Source organism: Sceloporus occidentalis, unplaced genomic scaffold, assembly GCF_023333645.1.
Source record: "Sceloporus occidentalis isolate IW3139 unplaced genomic scaffold, rSceOcc1.0.p SCAF_30, whole genome shotgun sequence".
Taxonomy (NCBI): domain Eukaryota; kingdom Metazoa; phylum Chordata; class Lepidosauria; order Squamata; family Phrynosomatidae; genus Sceloporus; species Sceloporus occidentalis.
This window is the reverse complement of record NW_028317010.1, coordinates 11,896,118-11,920,863: the sequence shown is the minus strand read 5'-3', so window position 1 is coordinate 11,920,863 and position 24,746 is coordinate 11,896,118. Positions and strand designations below refer to the sequence as shown.

Below are 24,746 nucleotides of genomic sequence, written 5' to 3'. Positions count from 1 at the left end.
CCCATGCATTAAGATAAGAGGATGGTGGATAAGCCTTATTGAGTGGGCCTAAGATATATATTTAGTCTGTCTTACACTTATGATCAAAGTATTAAAGCCATATGAAAAGTCTTCTAGAAAAAGCCAGATAGCTTTTTTTTCCGTAATCTTACCCTATTGCCTATTCATATGTACACTATATGACCAAAAGTATGTGGACACCCCTCCTAATAATGGAGTTTAGGTGTTTCAGCCTCACTCATTGGTAATGGGTGTAAAAATCAAGCACAGGATTCTGCCTTTTTGTGAAATTTCTGCGCTGCTAGATTTGCCCCGGTCTGCTATAAGTGTTATTATTGTGAAGTGGAAGTGTTTGAGTACGTAACAGCTCAGCCACAAAGCCGCAAACCACGCACACTGAAGCTGCACTCAACCTGAAAATCATATTGCACGATACTAAGTATTGAGTGGTGTAAAACACACTGCCACTGGATGCTAGAGCAGTGGAAAGATGGGTCTCCGAAGCGATAAACCACGCTTCACTTCATCTAGAAGTCTGATGGATGAATCTGGGTTTGCAGAAGCCAGTAGAACGCTACCAACCGGAATGCATCGTGTCTACTGTAAAGTTTGAGGAGAGATAATATTCTGGGACTGTTTCTCAGGGTTTGAACCCCATAGTTCCAGTGAAGGGTAATGTTAACCCCTTAAGGACAATGGGCGGTCCCTAAACCCATTGAAAACAATGCATTTTGAGCCCGTACATGTACGGGCTTTGTCATTAATAGGTTAATACTACACCATACATTTAGGGAATCGTATGCTTTCAACTTTGTGGCACCACTTTGGGGAAGGCCAAAGCATGAATGTGCTCCTGTGCACTAAGCCAATATAAAGACAATTTGGTGTGGCAGAACTAAAGCGGCCCACACAGAGCCCTGACCTTAACCAGAGCCCTGACCTTAACCAAACTGTAAACCTTTCGGATGAATAGGAACGACCATTGCAAGCCAGTCCTTCCTGTCCAACATAAGTGCCTGACCTCACAAATGCTCTTTTGGCTGAATGGCCTCACATTTCCACAGAAACAGACTCCAAAATCTTGTGGAAAACCTTCTCAGAAAATTGGAGGCTATTAAAGCTGCAAAGGGTGGAGGGGGCAACTCCATATTAACATCCAGGTATTGGATTGGGCTGTCCTAACAAGTTCATATAGGTGTGATGGTCAGGTGTCCACATAACTTTAGTCTTATCGTGCCGGGTGTGTATGTATACACAAAAAATAAATAAATAAATATATATATTTTATTATTTTTTTATTCATTTTGTTTGTATAGTTGTGTCTGTTTCTTTGTTACCAATATATTTAGTAACAGGACAACAATTGTATTATTGTCCAAGACAAATATAGTTTTGCTCCTTGTTCAGTAAAGGGAAAAACTTATCTAAACAGTCTTATTTTCCTTCCTGCCCCCACTGGAGGAGGGTTTGTGCTCTGTCTCCTTGAGGAAAATAATATTGTGTCTGATCTCACATTCAGATTGCAGACTCATGGGTTTTTATAGAGTGTATCCCTTTCTTTCTGTCCATCTCTTGTCTTTCTATCCTCCTCTTTGTTTTTCTCTTCTTACATAGACATACTGAACATACTATGTGCTTGACTTTTCGAACAATGACGTTTTATCACTCTTCCTTCCTTCCTCCTTTCCTTTCCAGTTTTCATTCTGTGTCTCCATTCTTTCCCTCTCTCCCCCTCCAATACTAATACTTTACATTTTTTAGCTCACACTGTATTGCTTAAAGTTTCAACTCCAAATGCTTTCATAATATTGAATAGAAATGGTATTCATGGATTTGATAAACAGAGCTATCTTGTTTCATGTTCCTCCGCAAAATACAGAGACACTGAACAGGAGGCAGTTTGAATCTGAAACATTTTGTCTTGAGAACAACATTTCTTTTCTTTTGGAAATCTGTGGCGACTTTAAAGCACCAGCTGTGGGAGAGAGCTCATTTGTGGGTCCTTTGTTTTATCCATTAAGCAGTGCCAGTAATTTCAATTTACTTTCAGATATTAAAAGCAAGTGGCTTGTTTGAGGGAGAAATTGTAAACAAGAAGTGCCTCTAGAAATAGGAGCATCTTAAGAGTTTTATGAAAAATAAGCATATTTTGCAGTTCCTTATGGTGGTGGGATACAATGTACATTCAATTTGACACTCTCAAATGAAATGAACATAGCCCTATAGTGTGGTCTGAAGAAGTTCTTCAAAAACGTCCAGTTACATAGTTTTTATACTGGATAGAATCAGATCTAACTTGATCGAAACTAAACTTGGGAGCCGGCCAACTCTTCATGTTCGTCTTCGTGTTCGTCTGTATGGGGAAACATTTTTTGTGTTCCACGAATATTCGCGCGTTCCTGTGTTCGGTTCAGGCAAATATTCGTGTACGTTCTTCATGTTCGCCATTTTTTTTTAGAAGGGGTTAATATAGGGTTAACATGGTACTCAGTCCAGGAGTTAAAGGTCTGTACGAGCGACTCTATTGGTCGCTTGTACGGACCTTTACCTCTTGCAGCAGGGAGACCAATGGTTTCACCGTCAGGAGCTAAAGGTCCATAAGAGTGACTCTGTTGGTCGCCGGCAGGGGCCTCCTCTAGCATCAACCATTTGGTTGATGCCAGAGGAGGACCCTGCAGACGACCGATGGAGTCGCTTGCACAGACCTTTAACTCCTCGCGCAAACCTACAGATTTCCGCTCATGTTACCTCCTGCAATGTTGCGTAGATAAGGTGGGCTAGATGGGGACAGGACTAAGGAAATTACTAGATTAATGAAGATGTGGTACCACTATAGTCAGGTGTGGGGCTTGATGGACTTCTGTCCACATTTAATCTTGGTATTTTAGATTTTAGATGGAACTGGTTAAAAGCTTATATGTATATACCTTTGCAGTGTATATTAAGAAATCCACTACTGTGGTTTGCATTTGTGGAACAATCTCAGTCCAGCTTGAATTAAAAGGAAATAAAGTGAATTTTGGAGTATATGACAGACAGGGAAGTCTTAAGAAGTAGCAGAAGCTTTCATGGTAATGTGCCAGAATGTAAGAAGGGGGCAGGTGATAGACCATTAAGTACATATTTAGGCAATGAGAATGGGTATAATCATCTATTGCCTGAATGGATCTTTTTTTACTAGATGCTGCATCAGTAAGTAAATAATACATTTGCCATATTGGTTCTAAAAGAAAGGAAAACTGAAATGCCTTTTTTAATTGTAATTATTGTAAAACATTATGTAATTTGTTTTTGCTATATAAAATATAGTATTATTATCAATAATAGTAAATTGTATTACATATGTATCTGAGTTGTATTTTTATACAAGAATAGAATATTGTCATAAAGATGAGTATTATATGTTCTTCTGGGTAGAGCAATGGTTATAATTATACAGCAATATTTACAGCACAGCAAGAACTTGGCCTTGCTGATGATCCCAATTAGATTTTTCGAAATTTACAGATGGCGGCCATTCTTTTGATAATTATTAAAATAGCCTTCACTCTGTGATAAATGGATTCTACATCACAAAATAAAATGCGTTATTTTGGGTTCATGGAAAAAAAAACAGATTTAATGCCACTAGACTTCAGGACTGGGTACACAAATTTAGAGCACACAAAGATTTTTCCACACTCTTAGTGGTGCAGTGAAGGAACAAATGTTCCTTCCGTTTATAGAAGTGCCCTCACCCATGTTCTACCTGTGCTCCCAGGCTCTGACTGTGTTTGGAGGGCTGAAGAATTTGTGAACTTAAGCTATAGCTTGGGCTTTTACTGCTTATAGACTCTGCTTTGGGACTTACAATGTTAAAGACAATGCATATTTATTCTAGTTTCTTTGTTTCCCTCTAGAAAACCATGACAGGACATCTCTTATCACTAATTGTCTACTTTGGCATCACGCTTTATGGAGTCCTGGCTACAGAATTAAATGGAACAACACCAGCTTATACCATCTCACCAAGTAAGAGAGTGTTTTATTGTAAGATACGGGTCTACGGGTGTTACGGGTCTACTTTTTTCAGCTACAGCAATTTAAATGCATTATGCACACTTTACTCATAATCTATCTTAATATTATATACTATTAGCATGGTAAGCACGGGAAAAGGTATGGTGTCAGAATGTTTAAATATTGAAAAAATCTATTTTGTACAGTTACCAATCCATAAATCAACCTGGTATCTGTGTCTGTGCACATCTGCTTTTCACACAGCCCTTGCAGCAAACTTCCTCCCACACACACATTTATTTGGCATCTCTTCCTAGCTACATTATCGGGCAATCTGAGCAAACCATTGTTAGGTACATTGATAAAATAATAACTCATGTCCTCCCACCCAGTTTTCACATAATGAGATTTTTATTGGATGGTTGATTGAAAAGAAGTCACTAAGACTTCTAAAAAAATAAAATTTTTAGTTGTTATTCTCATTTTAATGTTCGATTTACGTAATAATCTGTGACAGAATTGAGAGATGCTAGGATTAGCAGAAGAGAAACATTATGGGGCTAATGTACAAACAAGGTGTTATTTAATGCAAACTTAGGTGACCTGTAGTATGCCTAGGAGCCAGGGCCATCTTTAATACTTATTGGACCCTGGGCAACCTTTGCTTGGGCCCCCACGTGCTCCCCAGCATGCAATCATCCTCTTCACGGCAACACCAAAAAAACAACAACACAAAGAGTGCTAAAAGTGATAAGGGGTCAGCTGAAAAATATGGGGTACACTGAAAAGAAATGTTTATGTTGGGAAGAGTTGCTCTTGGAGGCCTGTGGCCTGTTCGCCGATAAGAGAATCATAATTTGCATGCAACTGTTCACTGATCCCTCTAAGACATGTAGAGCAGACCAGATCATTGGCAAAACTGTAAAAAAGGTGGTTTAATGATTCTTTTGAACTCTACAGTGGTAAGAAAGGTAATGCATTACTCACCTTTACTCTTGCCACCGAACATTAACAGGTACTGAAAAAAACAAAAGTAAACCAATAAGTGGAGAAGCGAGAACACCAAAGGTGCTGGTGGATTTAGCTACAACCAGTTCTGCTGTTAAGTTTTATACTCCAGGTTAAACAAGCCACCAAAATGTAGCCAGTGTAATATAAAATATATCAGAAGTACACACAAATATATTAAATATTAATACCGCAAATCGTGTACATGAGGAGTCGTGCTTTACTGAAATTTTCTTTTAAAGCAAAATACTCACACATTTTTTGTCACCTAGGCAACCTTATGTGTTAATATTGCACAGATTGCAGAACATTCTGAATTTGTGCTTCAGATTATATTCTCGGGATAAATGGTAGTCTTAAATTGAACAAAAAGAATGTTTCAATATAAGAAGAATGTTAAAGAATGTATTTTAGGAATATGTATTTCTGATTTGCTATGTCTTTAACATATTATACTGCAACGCATTATAAGCTACTAAAACATGGAAGAAATAATACTCACGGGGTGCTCACTGAACAACCTACAAATTAGTATTGAATAAGAAATTCACAATAATGTAGGTATAAAAAAACTAAATTCATACAGGAGGGGTTTAACTGGATGTGCTTGTTCTAGATGAAGTGAATTTTAACGTGTGCGCGATTCATGAATGAAAATGTAATTCTATAAATGTACCTGTTTTATTTGTTGTTCAATCTACAGCTTCTACAAACTCTCCCGAGAAGGACACAGGTTCTTTGATTACCTCGGTATTGGTTCCTTTGATTGTGTGCTTCCTTCTCATCCTCCTGGGTGGATACCTATTAAGGTAACGATGGTACACGCTGTGGAAGGTTCTTGTACTCATGAACAACATACAAAAAACATGTTTTAAGCTGTAAAGGCTATAGCTGTATATGTGGATTTTTATAATCTCATTGTATGCGCTGATATATCTTTAACAATATAATTCATTGTTTGGTGAGTGTAAGCCCCAAATTGGGTGACCAGCAGCATTTTTAAATGTAAATATTAATATATTTTCAGTTTGGACTATTATACGGAGTATTATCTCATTCATTGTTAATGAAAATGGTAGTTTACCATATAGATAGAGATATGGTAAACTATGTCCCTGCTAATTTATTTACTCTTTCAAAGTACCCCCCATCTGGCCATATTGTGCACCCTTCTCATCAGTGATGTAACCTAGCTTTGGAGCCAGTGTGAGCCTGACATAGAGCAGCTCCCCCAAAGTTCAGCATTGCTTCCTGCAACTAGATTACATGACATCATTGTTTGGGGCAGATATGGCATCCTCTAACAACCTAAACCCATTGGAACATGAAGTCATGAACCTCCGCAGCCGCAGTTGGCATTTGAAAGGCAGCATTCAAGGATAATGCATAAAGCTAACTTGTAACTAAATACAGCATTAAAACACCATTGCTTGTACCGTTGAATGTCCAAAAAATTAAACAAAGATAATTTTGCCTTATTTATAAGGCACTTGTCATGTGACACAAATGCAGGCCGTGATACAGTAGGTTGCTGTTCTAAAACTGAATATGTGTCTGCAATGCATTATTTGTATGTGATTTACCTGTCAAAGTAAAGAATAAAATGATAGATCTGCTCAGGTATATTTGTGTAACATACTAAAAAGTGTAATTAATAAGTGGAGCAGCTCTTTCATAAATACTGTCGTTTCTATTTTATGATACATTTAATACTCTGTATGTATATGTGCTCTGTATTTTAGTTGCTTAAGTCTCCCTATTAACTTAAGAAGCACCAAAATTTGTGCTGCAATATAACAATAATGCTAATATAGCCTTGTGATGTCCATGACATTTTAGGTAAACCTCAGGTTGCAAGTCTACCCGCTTAGCAGTACTAACTAGACTGTATATAGGGAACACTAATGGCTACCTTGCTTTGAGCATGTCAGAAGTTTCTTCTTCAGATGGCTACTTGTTATGTCCTGTCTACCCATTGTACAGCGCTACGGAATTTGATGGCGCTATATAAAACAATAAATAATAATAATAAGATGGAGCCTTCATCTGAAGATTCCATCTTCTCTTGGATCAACGTGGCTATATTAATGTTTCCTGTATATTTTGAAATACTGTAAAATGCATCTTTTACAGTTATTCTAATGTAACACAAATAATTTATGTAAAGGAAAACATGCGTATGTGTTATTGAAATGCTGCTATGGAGGAACCACAAAAAAAGCAGTATTGCTTCAAATGAAATAAACCGAGAAGTGATAAGAAATGACGTTCCTTTATCTGAGAGGGAGATATGCGTTTACTGGAAAAAATGAACAACTCCCCGAATTGTCCTTTTTAAAAGTGTGCACTGCTTATTTTAAGGTCCAGAAAACACAGAAAAGCAGATGTTAACTCCAGTGATAAGAAGATGCCCAATGGAATCTTAGAAGAACAAGGTACGTAAATCTGGTGTGCTGTATTCCTATTATGTAAGTGGGTATGTATTAGCCCAGGATGGTGGAACTTGTGGTTCAACTGGTAAGCCAGAAACTGTACTTCATTTTATCAAAATTAGTTGAAAAAATGATATAGTCGAGTGTTTTAGTTGTTAAATAAAATGTGGCTGCACCTGCTTTTGGCTAAGGATGACCCTTTCCGGTAACACATAGAATCAGAATCAAGGTGTTAATGTTTTAATGTTCTAATGTTCTAGTCTGCGAAGGGACATAGAGTCCAAAAAATAGAATTTGATGGCAGATATATATATATGATGGCTGTCTTATATTTAGGATAACATTATACCTGTTTGAATTCCATCCCTTTTTTTTTACATCTGTCCTGTCTCTCCAACTGCCTTCAGAACTGATATTATTCATTATTATCGGTATTCCTCGCTTGTTCCATAACTAACATTTTAATTAAATGAAAGAGGGCTTTAGGATAATAGACCTGTGACTGTTGTGATCTGAAGAATTGATCAGCCACACATGGACCTACCAGAGCCTAAAACTGGATGCAACCAGCTCCCTTAGACAGCATTTCAGTCTTGGCCATATCCCTTCCGTATGCTTCCTAAACAATGTTTACATTTATTACGTCTTTGTCATTGGTGCTGAATTAATGGACATTTTGCTGATGTTCTACTAAACCCTTCCTGTGGATTCACCTGCCCCAAAGGCTGAACATGGCCAGTTCTTCCATTGTATTCAGAGTCCAGGTTCCAACTTGTATTATGTTAAGGTTACTGAAATCTAACTTGATTGTAACCATAGAGCTGTAGAAACTGATGTTTAGAGATTAAAGAGATTTAACATATGTACATAACTGCATGAAAACATTTTGTTCCTCGTATATTGCTATATAAATATACTAGTATCTGCCTTGACAGGTTCTCCTTCAGTCAATCAAGTTTGAAAGGACATAAGGCAGAAAATCAGACATGATATCACTAAGAAAAATGCAATATCACTTTTGTTACAAACCAGTTGGCTTGTCTGCAACATAGACATTAGATATTTTTAAGGTGAAGCTTCTAGTCAGGTAGCTGTCAAATTTCTGGAGATTTAAGCGATTCCCGCATTAAGACAAGATTGTGTTAATCAAGACACAGGAGTAAAAGGGGATTAACCACTTCCCGTTTGAGTTGCTCATTTCTGAATTATTTCGAAAGATCATGTACTGAGAGTTAGAGTAACAGTTTGTGAAAAAGTGCTTTGTCGAGTGAAACAGAGAAATGGATACTGCAAGGGGACCATTTTCCTTCTTGCCAACATTCTTTGTCACACAAAATAAGTCTGAAATGTGTGGTTATTGTTGTTAGTCTTAACAGCTACAACTTAATGTATGGGGTCAGAGTTAGGGTTCAGCAAAAAAAAGAAAAATATTTTTCGGCACTAATAGGACAGGACATCTGACAATCTATATTTCCAAAGAATTTCACAATTTTGGGCTTTGTGTTTACAAGACTGAGATGCCTGCTATTGCCTAAACAGTTGGGGGGGGGGGGTGTACCTAATTATATGCTTTTTTTCTCTTTTATTTTGCCAGACATTATGAAGATATTATGATATTTTTCAAAGTGTTTTTTATAACAAATATTTGTGGGTGGTCACACCAAAAAATGTGAACTTGTTGGCAAGCATGAAAAGTGTTTATTTTAGCATTTGATCATATTAAAAATGAGTATTAAGAAAACTGAGTAAATAAATATTGGGCCATATCTGTTTTATTAGAACCCACTCCAAAAATCCTATAAATACCTTAAATTAATTTAGAATTCCAATGATGTGTTAGTTAGCTGACAACCGCGCTCTGTAAAAGTTAACCTAGCTGATCCTACAAACATTAGTACAATCTGTAACTGATTTGTATAGAAGAAGCATAATTCCACATTTAATTAGCCCAATAAAATATTGTATATAATTTGTGTTTTCTTATTTCTTTCTGATAGAACAACAAAGAGTGATGTTGCTCAGCAATTCCCCCACTGTCTTCAAGAAGTATTTTCCAATTCCAGTGGAGAATTTGGAAGAAGAGGTCCGGATAAGATCAGCAGATGATGGAAAACTGTTTCGAGAGGAGTATAATGTAAGTTTCATGTTTTCAAGGGAAAATAAGAGACATTTCTTAATGTGTTGTACTGACAAAATGTTTTTAACCCTATGTACGGTAGAAGATAGAAGATTATGCTCTGCCCTCACAAATGATTGTAACAAGTGTTAACTTTGGAACGTAATCTTAAGTATCCAAATGTTTCTTGTTGCTGTAAATATATTGTATTTGAAAGATCAAATGGTTCCCTAATATGAATCTACTGCCCAACTCATTGCTATTGTACAATGGGCTCCCGTAACTGGAGGAAAACTGTTTCTTTATTCTAGAAGGTGACAATAAGGTTGGTGGATAATGCAAATTTATTTTGTTTTTCAACAGTCATTACCACCTGGTAATATACATGGATCACTTGAAGTGGCAAATAAGGAAGAAAGCAAAGAGAAGAACCGATATCCCAATATACTTCCCTGTAAGTTCTTCAACAATAACAATATTTTTTAAAAGCTTAGATATCAACATAATTTCTTACCAAGTGATTATTTATGTAACAGTCACAATCTGCCTGGAGCAACCAGAACCATTGAAGAAACCATGAACCTTGGCTAGTTCGCCTCACATATTGGGCAAGGTTAAAAAAATTAAAAAAAAAGTTCTGTTCAAAGGTTTTAAAAGGAACATCCCATTGGTTGGAACTTCCGCTCAGAGTTCCCTTATACCAACATAAGGTCATAAATTAATTAACTATAAGGGAATGATTTATGTGCTAGCAGAGTCTTCTGATTTAGAATGTGCTGGAGTACAGTTTAGAATCTTACAATTATAACATATCACCTTTCCTTCTAATGTTCCGTTTGGAAAAAAAAGAATCATTTTATTTTAGTTTATGTAGATATGTATTACATTATATTTTATTTATGTTGTTTTCACATCCTTTTTATAACAGCGCTATGGAAGCTGCAGGCACTCTATAAATAAAATACAATGTAATGTACAAATGTAATGCTGCAGAGTGCCAGCAGATTCCATAGCACTAGGTACCTGTCGTATTATGCCAAGGCCAACTGGGTTTAAACTCTCCCACTTTATACACTGCAATGTACTCTACTAGAATATCACAAGCAAGAAACAATGTAACTATGTCACTAATGCTTGAGAAGGAAAAAATGTTTTTTTCTACACCTTTTAACAGTGTAGACATTGTGGAAATTGTTTGTCAGTTGTGAGGTCAATTAAAAAGAAGCTAGCTAGATCCGCCGCAAGCGACTGTTTAAATGACAAGCATGTAATTTGGTACACAAAATGTAGGTACCTAAAAGGGCAACAATTAAATATTTTAATTTTTGAATATGTTAAATCTTCATATTCACAATCTCGCTAAAAGCACATCAAACAGATCTGCATAATCTGTGACACTTTCATTAATAGAAGATTATTAAGCATGCCACGGTTGATTTGGTGAAATTAGCCTTAATGTTAGCATGTGGCTGTTATTTCTAAATAAAGATAAATCATTATCAGGATGGCATTATTCTAAATTGCATGAAATTTGAGGTCTTAATGTTTTATAATGATTAGGAAATAGTGTGCTCCTACAAATATTAACATATTAGTTAATGAGTGATAATTGTGTTTTTTTTTAGAAAAATGATCTACAGCTGACAAAAGATCGGGAGGGTGGTGTTTTTCTGATGTTTATATGTACTTTGTTAATCAGTGAAAAAGGTAGCATTTAATCTGAAAAGTAAATCTAAATGTGCAGTTTTTAAAGGCCTGTCTAGTCTTGTTAGTGACTTAATACACATAAGGAAATATTTACTTTGTAGAAGAAATGGCATAAGATGCACAGATCCAGATATATAGTACCTTTAGACTCACCCTCTCACAACGCAAACAGATTTTACACAGTAACACCTAGTTTGTGATTTGATAAAACATTTCAACTTTAGAGTGATTTCTATAGCTGTTTGCAAAAGTGTTGGCAGTTGGGTTCGTCAGTCTGTGATTGAGAGTTTAACCAAGTCTTGCTTCTTCATGATGGGTCGAATTCAGGTTATCTGAGATTAAACTTTGAGACTGCTTTTACATTGTATTCATCTTTGTAGAGCCTTCTCAGCCTCAATTAAAACCAGCACAGTGCATTTGTCATGGCAATTTAGGAATATGTTTTGATTTGGCTTCCTACAGGTTAATTGTGTTGTTTGCTTGGTCCAGTAAGCCACATAATTACGGTAATTGTCTACATCAATAATGTAATCAATTCGGTTACATTATTTATAAACTGTGTTCAAAATCAGCATGCTCAAATAATTTTGACGTGGGTAGGGTGAAAATCATTTGAATCTTAGGAGGAGTATCTGAATTCTAATGACTTTTTTGTTTTTAGATGACCACTCCAGAGTTATTTTAACAACAGCTGACGGAGTGCCGTGTTCAGACTACATTAACGCTTCGTACATAGATGTAAGGCGTGAGCTCTGGCAACAGAGCCTTTTTCGTTATTGCACGTTATCCACATGTTCTGTTTACCTTTGTAATCCAGCTTTCTTAACAGTCAAAATGCCTGTTTTATTTTCTAGGGCTATAAGGAAAAGAATAAATTTATAGCTGCTCAAGGTAATTATCTTATCACATGGAAACTATTTAACCCTATAAGAACCAAAGGGCTGATGACACACTTAATATAATAAATGCTTAAAAGAAAGAAAGAGATAACACAGATTGTATCAAATTCATTTTCCTATGCAAATTTCCTTTAGGGTCAACCATGATTAACGTATGTTAGACTAGTAACCGAGTATTTTTTAAGAAAAAATCATCACTGGAGACATCAAAGAACATTATAAATAAACTGATTAAACTCATGTTTCCATGTTATTATTGACTGTAATGACCCTTCAATTCTCTCACACACAGGCCCCAAACAAGATACTGTCAACGACTTCTGGAGAATGATTTGGGAGCAAAAATCAGCTACAATAGTCATGCTCACCAACCTGAAAGAAAGAAAAGAGGTAAATTGGGGTTTATGGTACTACAAATAAAAAAGCTAAGCTAAGCTAAATAGTATACTGAATCAGAGTAAGGGATTGGGTATATTGGTCATTTCTGCAATGATGTTTCATTTAATAAAGAATGCTTTAAAGCCCAAGTATTGTAGCTAGGAGCGGAGTGACAGGAATAATACTTCACTGACATGACTCATAGCTTGTGTTAGCAAATCCACGGTTATTTTGTCTCTTGCATCATCCTTGCTATTTCTTGTAAAATATACCGTTTACAGTTGTGGTGTAGGCCTACATTACACAACAATAAAAATAAAAAATCTCAATTTATCACGTATTTATTTTGTACTGTACCCTATTAATGTCCTTCGAAAACCATTACTATATAAATTCCCATGATGTCCAATTCTATTTGTAATGGCAGCTGGAATGCTGAATGTTGCTAACTTGTGGTTGAGCAAGAATGTTGTTTACAAATATTAGTATATGCATGGAAACCTCACAAAAGTACATATGATCCAACTTCTTAATTATTGATGAAATGGTTTTATCCGCGATTGGGAACGTAGGATACCAGACAAAATGGAACCAAACAAACCAAATGCAACGCGTTATACATACTGGGAGATGCTCTTTTTTTGGCTTTGTGAAATGTTTGCACTCTGACTTCAGACACTGCAAAATTATGCTTCAATTTTTATATACCACTGAAGCTTGGCTGTGAATTCACACTTTAGAGACAGCATATCATCAAAATCTTCTTCCTGGACAACAATATTTATCAGTCTCACCGCCACAAGAAGAAAGCAAAAACCCAATTGCTTTTTTGTCAACTTTGAGTAGCCGAAAGATTAATATAGATTGGCGTACTAGCTTTCTTGTACGGATTGTTTAACCAGCAACTCTTGTTGCAGCTGCTTACTTTTAAAGAGAGAAAGCCTAGAGTTATGCTATGACCAAATTTAAAACGTAACTTTTAATAATAAATTCCATACAACCCTAAAAATTGGGAAAAAAAGAAATACTCCAATTCAGCAAAAGAGAAAAAGAACCACTTAAAAGAACAAATAATAAACAAAATAGAGGTGCTGCGCAAGAACCAAATTAAGCATATTACACGGAAAAATAGCACAAAAAAGCTAACTAAAAGGATTCCACCACAATTTAGTGATTCACAAATGAAAGATAGGGAGGGAGTCTTCTACACTATTAGGTACTCGATGGTGGAAACCGGTTAGGATATCCATATGATAAATATCACCTGTGAAATTAAAATACCCGCCTGTTTTATATGTCTGATCTTAAATGTGATTATGAAACGTATAACGTTTTATAGTAACATATGTATACAACACTAAAGTAGCATACTTGTTAACTTCATAAAGACCCCCACTCAGGACATCCAGCTACAGTTTGGGAAATTGGGCTCACCTGTGCATTTCTGCTCAATTGGCCGGTTACAAAAGAGATCTGTGATTTCCCCAACTGGCCAAATTACACTATGTTGTACCCGGTTCCATGTGTACTGTCCCTCTGAAGCAGAACTGTAGGATCTGATATTATATCTTGGTCTGCAGCTTTGGATGTAGGTCCTGGGTGGGACCGCTGATGACATCCACTCACATGTATCATCCTGACATGCTGTATCTCTACCAATATTAGGTGAAGTGTCTCACATTGTGACAGCATTCCCAGCTAGATTATGTATTGACATTATATTTGCATGTTGCCATTCTCAAGCTACCTGAAAAGAAATTAAGTATTGGTTGGTACCTAAGCCCTGCTACTGCTGATTATCTTCAACCAAATTGTCCATCCAGAAACTATGCTGTAATTGAAGCAAACTAATACAGGTTTAGATATGCTGCAGGGGATTCCTTACAACGTTTCTCAATGTTTATCTCAAGTGCCCATCCCATTTGATAAATATACTTATATTATTTATTTCGAAAAGAAAAACAAATGTACAAAAGCTAAATGAAAGTTCTGTTCAGTATTCACAGAAATTCTTTCAGAAAGAGCATGAAATTATGAATTTGGTTTAACAAAGACATTTTCAATAAAATGTTGAATTGTAATAATATTGGTTATTTTAACCTTATTGTTCTTGTATCTCATTCTTCTTGTTACAGGAAAAATGCTACCAGTACTGGCCTGACCAAGGCTGTTGGCTGTATGGAAATATAAGAGTCTCTGTCGAAGATGTGATAGTACTCGTAGACTACACGGTCCGCAAGTTCTGCATACAACCTGTACGTCTTTACATTTTTGCATCGCTTTAAACGCCGCTTTAAGATAATTTAAAGTTTGTATAGATATTTGTGAATATATTAAACTACAACTACCCACAAAAAAATAAAGTTTTAACATGACAAGTGTGGCATTAGGTCAAAATAAAACGGTATACCTACAATAGGTCTATTCTTTTGCTGATCTATGTTCTAATGTTTTTCCTAATTTATAAATCCACTTATTAAACAGGTGCATGATGGATGCAAAGCTCCCAGGCTGATAACACAGCTGCATTTTACCAGCTGGCCTGACTTCGGAGTGCCCTTTACGCCAATCGGCATGCTGAAATTCCTAAAGAAAGTGAAATCACTAAATCCAGCTCATGCTGGACCCATCATTGTCCACTGCAGGTAAGTACTGTGCAGTTCTTATACTTTCTAACTGTATCCTCTTCCATCTAAAATGAAATTGAAGAAACTGGGTTGTGTGCCCAGAATTTAACAGTAACAATCATAAACTGTACAGTCCCAGAACTAAGAGAAACCGCATGCCCCAGTGTCCATGCAGTCCTGGCAACAAAGATGGCATAATAAAGTCCTTTTTAAGTAGTTTAAGGTACATTCTTCAACTCGTTAAAACAATAAAAACAAAGAACTCCTACATGGTCCTGCTGTTTGTGCCACTTTTTGATGGCTGCTTAAAACACCTCTCTTGCAGGCCTAGGAGCTGGTGGGGACATGGAGAGAGGCAAATGCATATGGGTGGATTCTGCAAAATCTTTCCAAGGGCCACATGAAAATGTAAAAGGACTACTCCACTATCATTTGTACAATGGCTAGAGTACCCCTTTACGGTGTGGATAGAGTGGATTGCTATAGGTACCCAGGGAGTGGAGAGTGTATAGTGAAGTACCATGAAATGTAGTCCCACACTCTCCTCTCCCCATGTCCCCATAGCCATCACCTTTATCCCACACTTGGCTGTGCTTTTAACTCCTTTGGTAGCCTTAACTGAATGCTAGTTCGTTACTTAATGCCTTGTGTGTGGTAAAAGTCTGTTTTTACACTTGAACGTATTTAACTCAGCTAACAGCTCAGTCCCATCTCTTTTTGTATGGATGAGACTTAATCATAGCTTAGACATAGGTTAGACATTTTTAATTAATTATTGAAAATATTGATAGGGATACAATGTATGTTGGTAAGTACACTTACTATTCATACATAAAGCATTCTCTTGCATGTATAAATGTTCTCACATTTACAAGGTAACCAGTATTGCGCAATAAGGTACATGCCTTAGTCTTCCATGATTGAAAGGAAGAGAAGACTATTACCTAACCATACAACTCATACATACCATTGTGACACTGAGGTCTTGCAAGCATTGCCCCTTTCCTCTTGTCAGACACCATGTGAAACTATTCATACAGGGACTTTTTCTTTGACTACATGACTCAATTTCTCATTGAAAATGACTGCTGTTCACATCCACCCTAGAAGCATAACGATACGGTATATCTCTTCACCCACTAAAATCAATATACAGTGTGCAAGCTGATTTTATATATTTCCATTATAGCCTACATCCTTCCATCTGTTAATGTGTTTAATCAATTACTTCTGATACATGGTAAGGAGATGTCTGATATCTTACATGGTTGAAACATGAACATTAATATGCATGTTCTTGCTTTTAAACTGTGTATTTACATTCAACGTCTTTGTTGAATGCACAAGGTAAAATGTTCCATCAGCATTTCGTTATCTCCCATAGGCCCGGCCTTGCCATCAGCCTCCCAGTGTTTGTCACAACAGATAACTAACTTATACACTTTTTTTGCTGAAACAGTCTTCTTAGAGTATTCAGATAACTACTTGCGTTGTTATGTAAACTGGCGGTTGTATATAATGTTTTACAACTTTTGGGGAATATAAGCATATAATATAATAATAAACATCTTACGTTACCTTCTCACTTACATTAACACTGACCATTAAGATTGATATGTGCTTTATTAATTATGCAATGCCGAATTCCAGGAAAGGGGGGAAAGAAACCTATGAGTATGTTGGTGTTTCAGACTAGTTGTTTGATAAGAGAAGAACAAAGAACAGACAAAGTAGAGAAAGCAGTTCTTTGTTACTTTGTCAATGCTGGCTGAATATATTCTCTTGTTGTCTCATTGTCCAGCTGGTGTTCGCATGTCCCTGCCCTATTATTGGTGCACGTGCCTGCTGGACAAGTGGCTTTTGTGTTATTCCTGTAACTCCCTTATTATTTTTCTCTCCTTTTTTTCACTTGTTGCATTCCCCGTTCGGTTCATTGGCACATTTCCTTCCTTCCAATATACCAAACATGGCACTGGCTAAAAACACATAAATCACACAGATTACCAAGACGGCCCCGTCTCAAACTGGATGCTTTAAGACACTAAATGGTCCTTGCTATGTTAAGCTTTCATTCACTTGACTTCAGTATACATTATGAAAGCCCATCCACAATAAGCTTCTGCTGCAGGGAGAGCTTGACAGGCCCTGCATTATGCAAATTATGAGGTTTGTCCAATATCTCCCTAGCAATTAAATTATGCATTTTACAGGGCCAGCTCAGCCCTTCTTGCTGGAGAAACTTGGTCCTTCATAAAGAATAGTGTAGCAAGAGTGTTGAAACCTCAACTTTTCTACAAACTGTCCCTTTAGTGCATAAACCCGTTTGAAATGGGTCTGATATTTGGGGATACATGTGAAGACAGAAAAATGCCGAAGTCATCTGATTAAGGTGTCACAATTAGGAATATTGCATAATGACTTGGATATTTACTTGTCCAAGGGCCCCCTGTAGCCATGTGTGACGTATTAAGTATTACATTTATTTAATTAAAACAAGCGGTAAATTAAACATTCTCGAACAGGTTACTGCCTGACTTACAAGCATGTTTATGTTACAGTATGTTGAGTCCATTCTCTAATAAATTGTGATCCTGATGTGTATTTCCTTGGAAAGGTCAATTTGGGCCACCAATATATATATTAAAACAGTGTAAAGAAAGGAAAAGGGGTATTGTGGACATAAGACACAGGATACCAATCCCTTTCCTTTCACAAGAAAAATACATTTAAAAAATGATGGCACAGTCACCCCACCTGGTGGTTATTATCTAGAAATACAATCATTGTAGCAGACACTATGAAAACAAGACCAACTTCTGAAGAGCCTCTTCCCTCTTTATTCTCCATGTCTTTAGCCCTTGTATGTTCACTTTTATATACTTCCTAACAGCAACTAAATCATATGCTGACTAGTCATCAACTGTTCTCCCAGATGCCTTTGCATCAAATTATTTGTTCCAAAATAACAGAATGTTACATTAATAAATTATTGTCCATTACGGATAGATAACAAGCACCGCCCCAGCTGCTGTCCCCAGAAATCTACATTTAATTCAAAAACAACTTGGCTATGGATCATTGGAATTGAATTCAGTTGTCTAGAGAGGCTATTATTTTGGTTATGATTCTACAATTTTACGGAAATGTGCTGGATCAACAGATGTGAAGCATACACATTAGCACACATTCACGGTTGGCAGTATTTTTGGATTAACAAAACTGTTCTGTTGTTGACAACAAACGGATATTTCATGGCCCCATAAACCTCAATTATGTTTCTTACATTTTTGTTAAATACCTTTCTAGTGCTGGTGTAGGACGAACAGGCACCTTTATTGTGATAGATGCCATAATTGACATGATGAATGAAGAAAAGAAGGTTGACATCTATGATTTCGTTAGCAAAATCCGGAATCAGCGTCCTCAGATGGTTCAAACTGAAGTAAGTTTCACTGTTATAAAATCAACGTAATTAGCAAAATTCGCCTACTACAGAGACAGTTCTACATTTCTAAGTGGTGCAAGCGACCATTCTTTGATAGAACGTTTCCACCATAGAATACAATGTTATACAACATAATACTAGGAACAAGTCCTTTAAAATTATTTTTGCTTCGTATCTGATTTTACACTCTCTCCTTGATGCATCTCGAATCAATGTTCAGTGGTCAAACCCACAACAGGCTATTAAATCACTAATTAATAGTCCAAAGTGTTGCTAATGCTGAGACTTATTGATTTCTAACCGTTTTAAAGTGACGTATAGTCTCATCTGTGGTAGCAATTTTATCAGAAAGGCTCCATCCAAGACCAGAGACACATTTGTTCATTACATGCTCATATGTGCTATGGTGTTACATTACTTGATACAACGAAACATATATGTAATTCAATATGAAAACACACAATTAGCATTGGTTTCTATTACAACAATTCACTGTGTTCTAAATAAGCGTTACACAGGGACAATATCCTTAGAATCTGGCAACCTCTCTTGATAAAAATAGTGGGTTTTATCTGCTAGCTCATTAATAGTAATGAAAGAAACAAATATACACTGCCAATAAAGAGCACACATCGCAGGACAATAAGCCAAAGCACAAAGCTGCTGGTCCGTTAAGAAAATAATCTTTTCGTACATTATGAGCAGGAGAACCTTGTGTTTTTAAGTATTATACAGATGGGTTATTTACATGAATATGCATTTGCAAACCTTTTTTTTCATTTTAGATGCAGTATTCATTCATTTATCAAGCCTTATTGGAGTACTACCTCTATGGCGACACAGAACTTGATGTGGCCTCTTTGGAAAAGCATCTCCAAACTCTCTACAGCCCAGCGCCACATTTTGAAAAAATTGGGCTTGAACAAGAATTTAAAGTGAGTAATGAAACACTTTTAAGGGACACAAATAAGACACAGCAGACAGCATGGGACAAAAAGAAAGACGCTGGCAAACGCAAAAAGACAAATCATGGCAATGACAAACAGTTTATAGCTGATCCAAATGTCAGCTTCCTGAAAAAAAGAATTATCATGTCATCAAAAAGTTACTTACTACTCAAAACTACTTTCTTTTCATTTATCAACATTACACAAATGGTATATTTTTTAACCCCTTCACGACAATGCCCGTACATGTACAGGCTCACAATGCATTGTCATTAATGGGTTAAAGGACAACCTGTTGTCCTTAAGGGGTTAACTGTTAAATCTAGTATTTTTTATCATTTGGTGAATAGTTGCATTAGGCATGAAAAGCAGTACTTTGAAAGCTACGTTATGAATTGAATTATGGAAACTGCCATTTGTGTCCCGAATACTATTCTTTTTACAGTATAGTTTAACTACATGTTCAGCTGCATGTTCGGCCAATACTGAAACACGGCAGAGGAAATTAAGTATGCCTGAGACAAGAAAGACGTTTTCAAGGTTGTTTTGCCTTTTCTCTATTATCAGAAATTAACAAATGTTCGGATAATGAAGGAGAACATGAGAACAGGGAATTTGCCAGCCAACATGAAGAAAGCCAGGGTGATTCAGATTATCCCATGTGAGTATCCAACGTTATTCTATCGCTTCATGGAGAGTTATCATTCCACCGTTTAAAGGTGCTGTTCCGTTTGCATCAAACATTGCACCTTCCGGTACGATAGGCTATATGTCCGAAGAGATCTGACATCTTATTTTCTCTTCTGAAGGTTTAATCAGAAGCTTTTTTAGGAACATGTTTTCAGTTTCTACTACTTGTCGTAGCCTGTGTTTCTGTCAAATGACAATTAATTGTTCCTGCCAAAAAATATAATTATTTATGGAAAGGGAATGGCCATTTAGCAATACTTTTGCGTTTCTAGCAGAGTGGGAAGAAGAGCACCATTAAAAAAAAAAACATTCTCCTAAGTAGTTGCAAAATAAACTTTTATTTTCAGATGACTTCAACAGAGTTATTCTTTCAATGAAGAGAGGAGAAGAATACACAGATTATATCAATGCTTCATTTATTGATGTAAGTATTAAGATAACGGTACATGACTATGTCAATATTCAGAGACAGCAAAACGTGAAGACTTCAGGCTATATTTAAAGTGGATTGGATATGGATTAGATAATGCTGTCCCTGCCATAGGCTGCCATTTGTTCCAATTTCGATGAGGTAAGCATTAAGAACTTGATCCAATATCGAAACAATTATGCTTATTGACAAACATGAGGTTAAGAAAATCAACATGTGAACATGGAATGTGAAATCATGATGGCCAAGGGTAGCCATCTTACTTTGGTGTCACTATGAAAAGCTACTCACGCATCATACGGACGTGGTTGCTTTGTAATTCATACAGAATGCACAAGGGAGACATCATATTTATTTATTTTTAAGGGCTATCGACAAAAAGACTATTTTATTGCCACCCAAGGACCTTTGCCACACACCGTGGAAGATTTCTGGAGAATGGTGTGGGAATGGAAGTCTCACACAATTGTAATACTCACAGAGCTGCAAGAAAGAGAGCAGGTAAATAAAGAAAATGCATATGTAAAATAAACGCATTCTTTGTGGGCCCTCACCGCCTATCTCTGATGTGCCCCAACACTAAAAATTAATTTGCGCTGGTGGGTGCTGCAATGCGCTGCAGGATTTCCCTCTAAAATTGATTAGTTTGCATAACTATATAGGAGGTGAGGATTAAAGTCGTTAGTGACCAATAAATGACATACATGTGGCCATTGGCCACACATAGAAGGTCTGGATCCATCACAGTAAAGTAAAAGAGCATTTGCCCAATTTACATGATGACCACAGGCCGGTGTGGCAGCCTTGGGACTGCAAACAAGCTCTATGCTGAGTGCAACGTAGTCTTTTAAAGGCAATGGGGATTTTTGTTGAAGTCTCTACAACAGGCTGTGAGATTATACATTGCTTTTGTGTAGTTACTTATAAGTCATTATTCAGAATGTAGAAAATAAATATTTTCTGGATATAAACAACATAATATAAAATATATAAATCTACCTTAAAAATAAATTCAGGTTTTATCAGTATTGTGTAAATATAAAATTATATTCTTCTAAGATGACAACACAGTGGATCATTCTTTAGATTGTGGATTGCTATATGATTACTGGTACATATTTTAAATCTTAATTAAATAATGGATTAGTTGTTTGTCAATATAAATACTTTGGTAATGGTTGCATATGGATGAAGAGAGAAACGGTATAAAGCAATTTTTTTTCTTTTTTAACAGGAAAAATGCTGTCAGTACTGGCCTTCGGAGGGTTCGGTAACATATGGAGAAATCAGCATAGAAATTAAAAGTGACCGTATTGTAGACACAATAAGTGTGAGAGACTTCATAGTTACATGTAGCCAGGTAATACATTTGCTTTTTCCTTGCAACACACACTAAGTTTATATGTATATATATATATATATATATATACCGGTATATATGTATTTATTATCAAGGGAATACATATAGCTGATGTGGTGTAGGATAAAGGTAATAGGAGTACTTGGGGCTAACAAACATCTAGGTCCACCTCGCTTTCGAGGAATCAATTTTTTTTAATTTATGTTTTCTTACAATTTATACAAAAATCTTTATTCTTTATATAATTGTATTAAAATTCTTTGTAAGGATAATTTGTTTAAATATAATTTATATGTTTATGATTATAACTGATTGTTTAATAAGCAGAACGCAATAATGCCTGAAAGTTAAACATAATTCATGCTTCATCAGTACACTACCTTCCAAAATGTGCCATCTTCAAAAACTTTGAGTTTAAAAAACATTACTTGATTTTGAAAAAAAATATTAATTTCAGGAAAAAATGACCAGTTTGGTTCGGCAATTTCATTTTCATGGCTGGCCTGAAATAGGGATTCCCGTGGAAGGGAAAGGAATGATTGACTTGATTGCAGCCGTCCAGAAACAGCAACAACAAACAGGAAATCATCCTATCATCGTGCATTGCAGGTCAGCATCTACTGCTTGTGATTTGTACTCACCTGTCACCAAGTATCTGCTTTTTTACAATTATCAGAGTTTTCAATATGTAACACAATCATGAATGGGGTCACAATCAAAGTAAAACAGTAGAAACTGATCTATCAAACTCTTCTGTATGTTATGAGGACCATATCTCCACCAATGAGCCCCAGTATGTCTTTGGCTTTATATAAATAACTTGAAATCAGTCGTTGCTACTTTACACGTGAAGACCATGGCAATCTGATTGTTCGTGAACATCAGTCTGGCAAGATTATGTTTTGTATGTGCCTGAAACTCCTCCTCACGCACGTCGTGTAGTGGCAATGTAATACCAAAAAGGTCAACAAAGGTGTCCCAGTAGACAAATTGATCTTTTGGCCTTGGGTTCTTTTTATTGTAGACTTTTACCGGTTTTCATTATTAACAATGTCTTTAATATTCTCCTGCAGTGCTGGTGCTGGCAGAACAGGAACATTCATTGCCCTCAGCAATATCTTGGAGCGAGTGAAAGCCGAAGGGCTTCTTGATGTTTTCCAAACTGTGAAAAGTTTACGCATGCAGAGGCCTCATATGGTGCAAACTCTGGTAAGAGACGGGGCATGCATTATCGTCTGCCTCACACCATCTCCTTTTATGTAACCCCCTGCGGTTCTCGAATTCTCAGACTCATCAGGTTTCCACAGTACCGTCTCCCTCCTCAGTTCTCACCTCATAGGGATCATCTGTAATTGAATGATTATTCTTTCCCATTAAGTTATTTGACTCATTTTGTATTCTATTTTGAATACTGCTGGAAGGCACTTAGAAAACCCTCTTTCCAAAACAGTGATGGGTTTGGTGGGTAAATACCAGGACAGAATCAGCGTCCGACAAAGGAGCAGAATAAATTATGTACCGGGTGAAAATCAGTAAAGAGGCCCACAATGGCGTTACTTAGTTGTGTAGGGACAAAGGAGTTGCTACTATGTTTTGGGCAAATAAAGCAAATGTTTGATTGTACTCATGCAGGGTTCAGGGAGCAGCTCATTTAAATGCTTACATGAAGCAAATGCTTAATTGTCTCAGATATAAAATCTTCCCTGCCTCTACTTATTTTGTGGTGTGTAGATGAAGTTGTATATTATTTATAAACTGAGTAAACATTAGCAAATTAACAAAAATATTGCAACATCCATTCGCTTTTTTTCTTCTTTGTAATAAGGTTGCCTGTATAATGATGTATAAACATGCAAACCATTCATCATTTGCCACTACTAACGCAATTGCATGAAACAATATTGAAATTATTAAATCTAAATTAGCAATTTCCAGATCTAATTAAATAATTTGTTCTAGAAATAGACCAAATACTTTAACCTACAATATGCTTCATAAGATAGCTATTCCTAGCAATGTTTTTGCCGGCCTTATCTATACTCAAACAACAGATCTATGCAAAACAAACGAGAAGGCAGAAGACCAGCCAAAAAGTCTAGCAGAGAAGTGTACTTTTTATAAGATGAGAGACCCTGACCTGGCTCATAAAAAAAAACCTGGCTGTACATTATTTTATTCAAGGTGTGGAATATAGTATTAAAAAGCCGAACACTTGTGGCCTGGAACCGTAAAGTCCAGGGGTCGCCTGTGGTCTCCATCTGCAACCTATTCTATTACAGGAAGCCCTGTCTAGTTTACATTTACTTAATTACCTATTCTTTTTTGTATTATATGAGCCAGTAAAACAGCATTTTTTAGCATTTATTACATTGCTTTTTATATTGTTAACTTTTTTTTTTTTTTTGCATTTTTCCAGGAACAGTATGAATTCTGCTATAAAGTGGTACAAGACTTCATTGACATATTTTCAGATTATGCAAATTTTAAGTAAAGGGGTTAGTCGTAAAAAAAAAATGATTCATATGTGTAATCATGTAATATTCTGAATATATTTTGAAGTTAATGCGTCTTGGTTTTGAAAAAAAGCTTATTTTGTATTCTCCTCTACTACCAAATTACAACGTGCTATGTGCGTCTTCTTAAATTGTTAAACACAGCAGCATTTCCGTGTTGTATAAAGACTGAAAATACCAATCATGATGCGAAGC

At 36.3% G+C, this 24,746-nt stretch overlaps 1 protein-coding gene across 1 annotated transcript; it reads left to right on the top strand.

The window, feature by feature from the left end:
• The first annotated feature begins 12,488 nt into the window (after positions 1-12,488).
• LOC149299043 (receptor-type tyrosine-protein phosphatase epsilon) lies at positions 12,489-24,529 on the top strand. Its single transcript, XM_089486696.1, has 12 exons — positions 12,489-12,551; positions 14,675-14,794; positions 15,024-15,184; positions 18,473-18,608; positions 19,397-19,546; positions 20,126-20,219; positions 20,596-20,672; positions 21,045-21,179; positions 21,913-22,038; positions 22,496-22,647; positions 23,112-23,247; positions 24,455-24,529. Exons 1-12 carry the CDS (start codon positions 12,489-12,491, stop codon positions 24,527-24,529), a joined length of 1,425 nt encoding a protein of 474 aa, XP_089342822.1.
• Positions 24,530-24,746: the final 217 nt, after the last annotated feature.

Coding starts and splice junctions, on each gene's coding strand:
- LOC149299043 (XM_089486696.1), top strand. CDS start 12,489: ATGATTTGGGAGCAAAAATCAGCTACAATAGTCATGCTCACCAACCTG. Junction 20,220..20,595: donor GGTGATTCAGATTATCCCAT/GTGAGTATCCAA, acceptor TTTTATTTTCAG/ATGACTTCAACAGAGTTATT. Junction 20,673..21,044: donor TCAATGCTTCATTTATTGAT/GTAAGTATTAAG, acceptor TTTATTTTTAAG/GGCTATCGACAAAAAGACTA.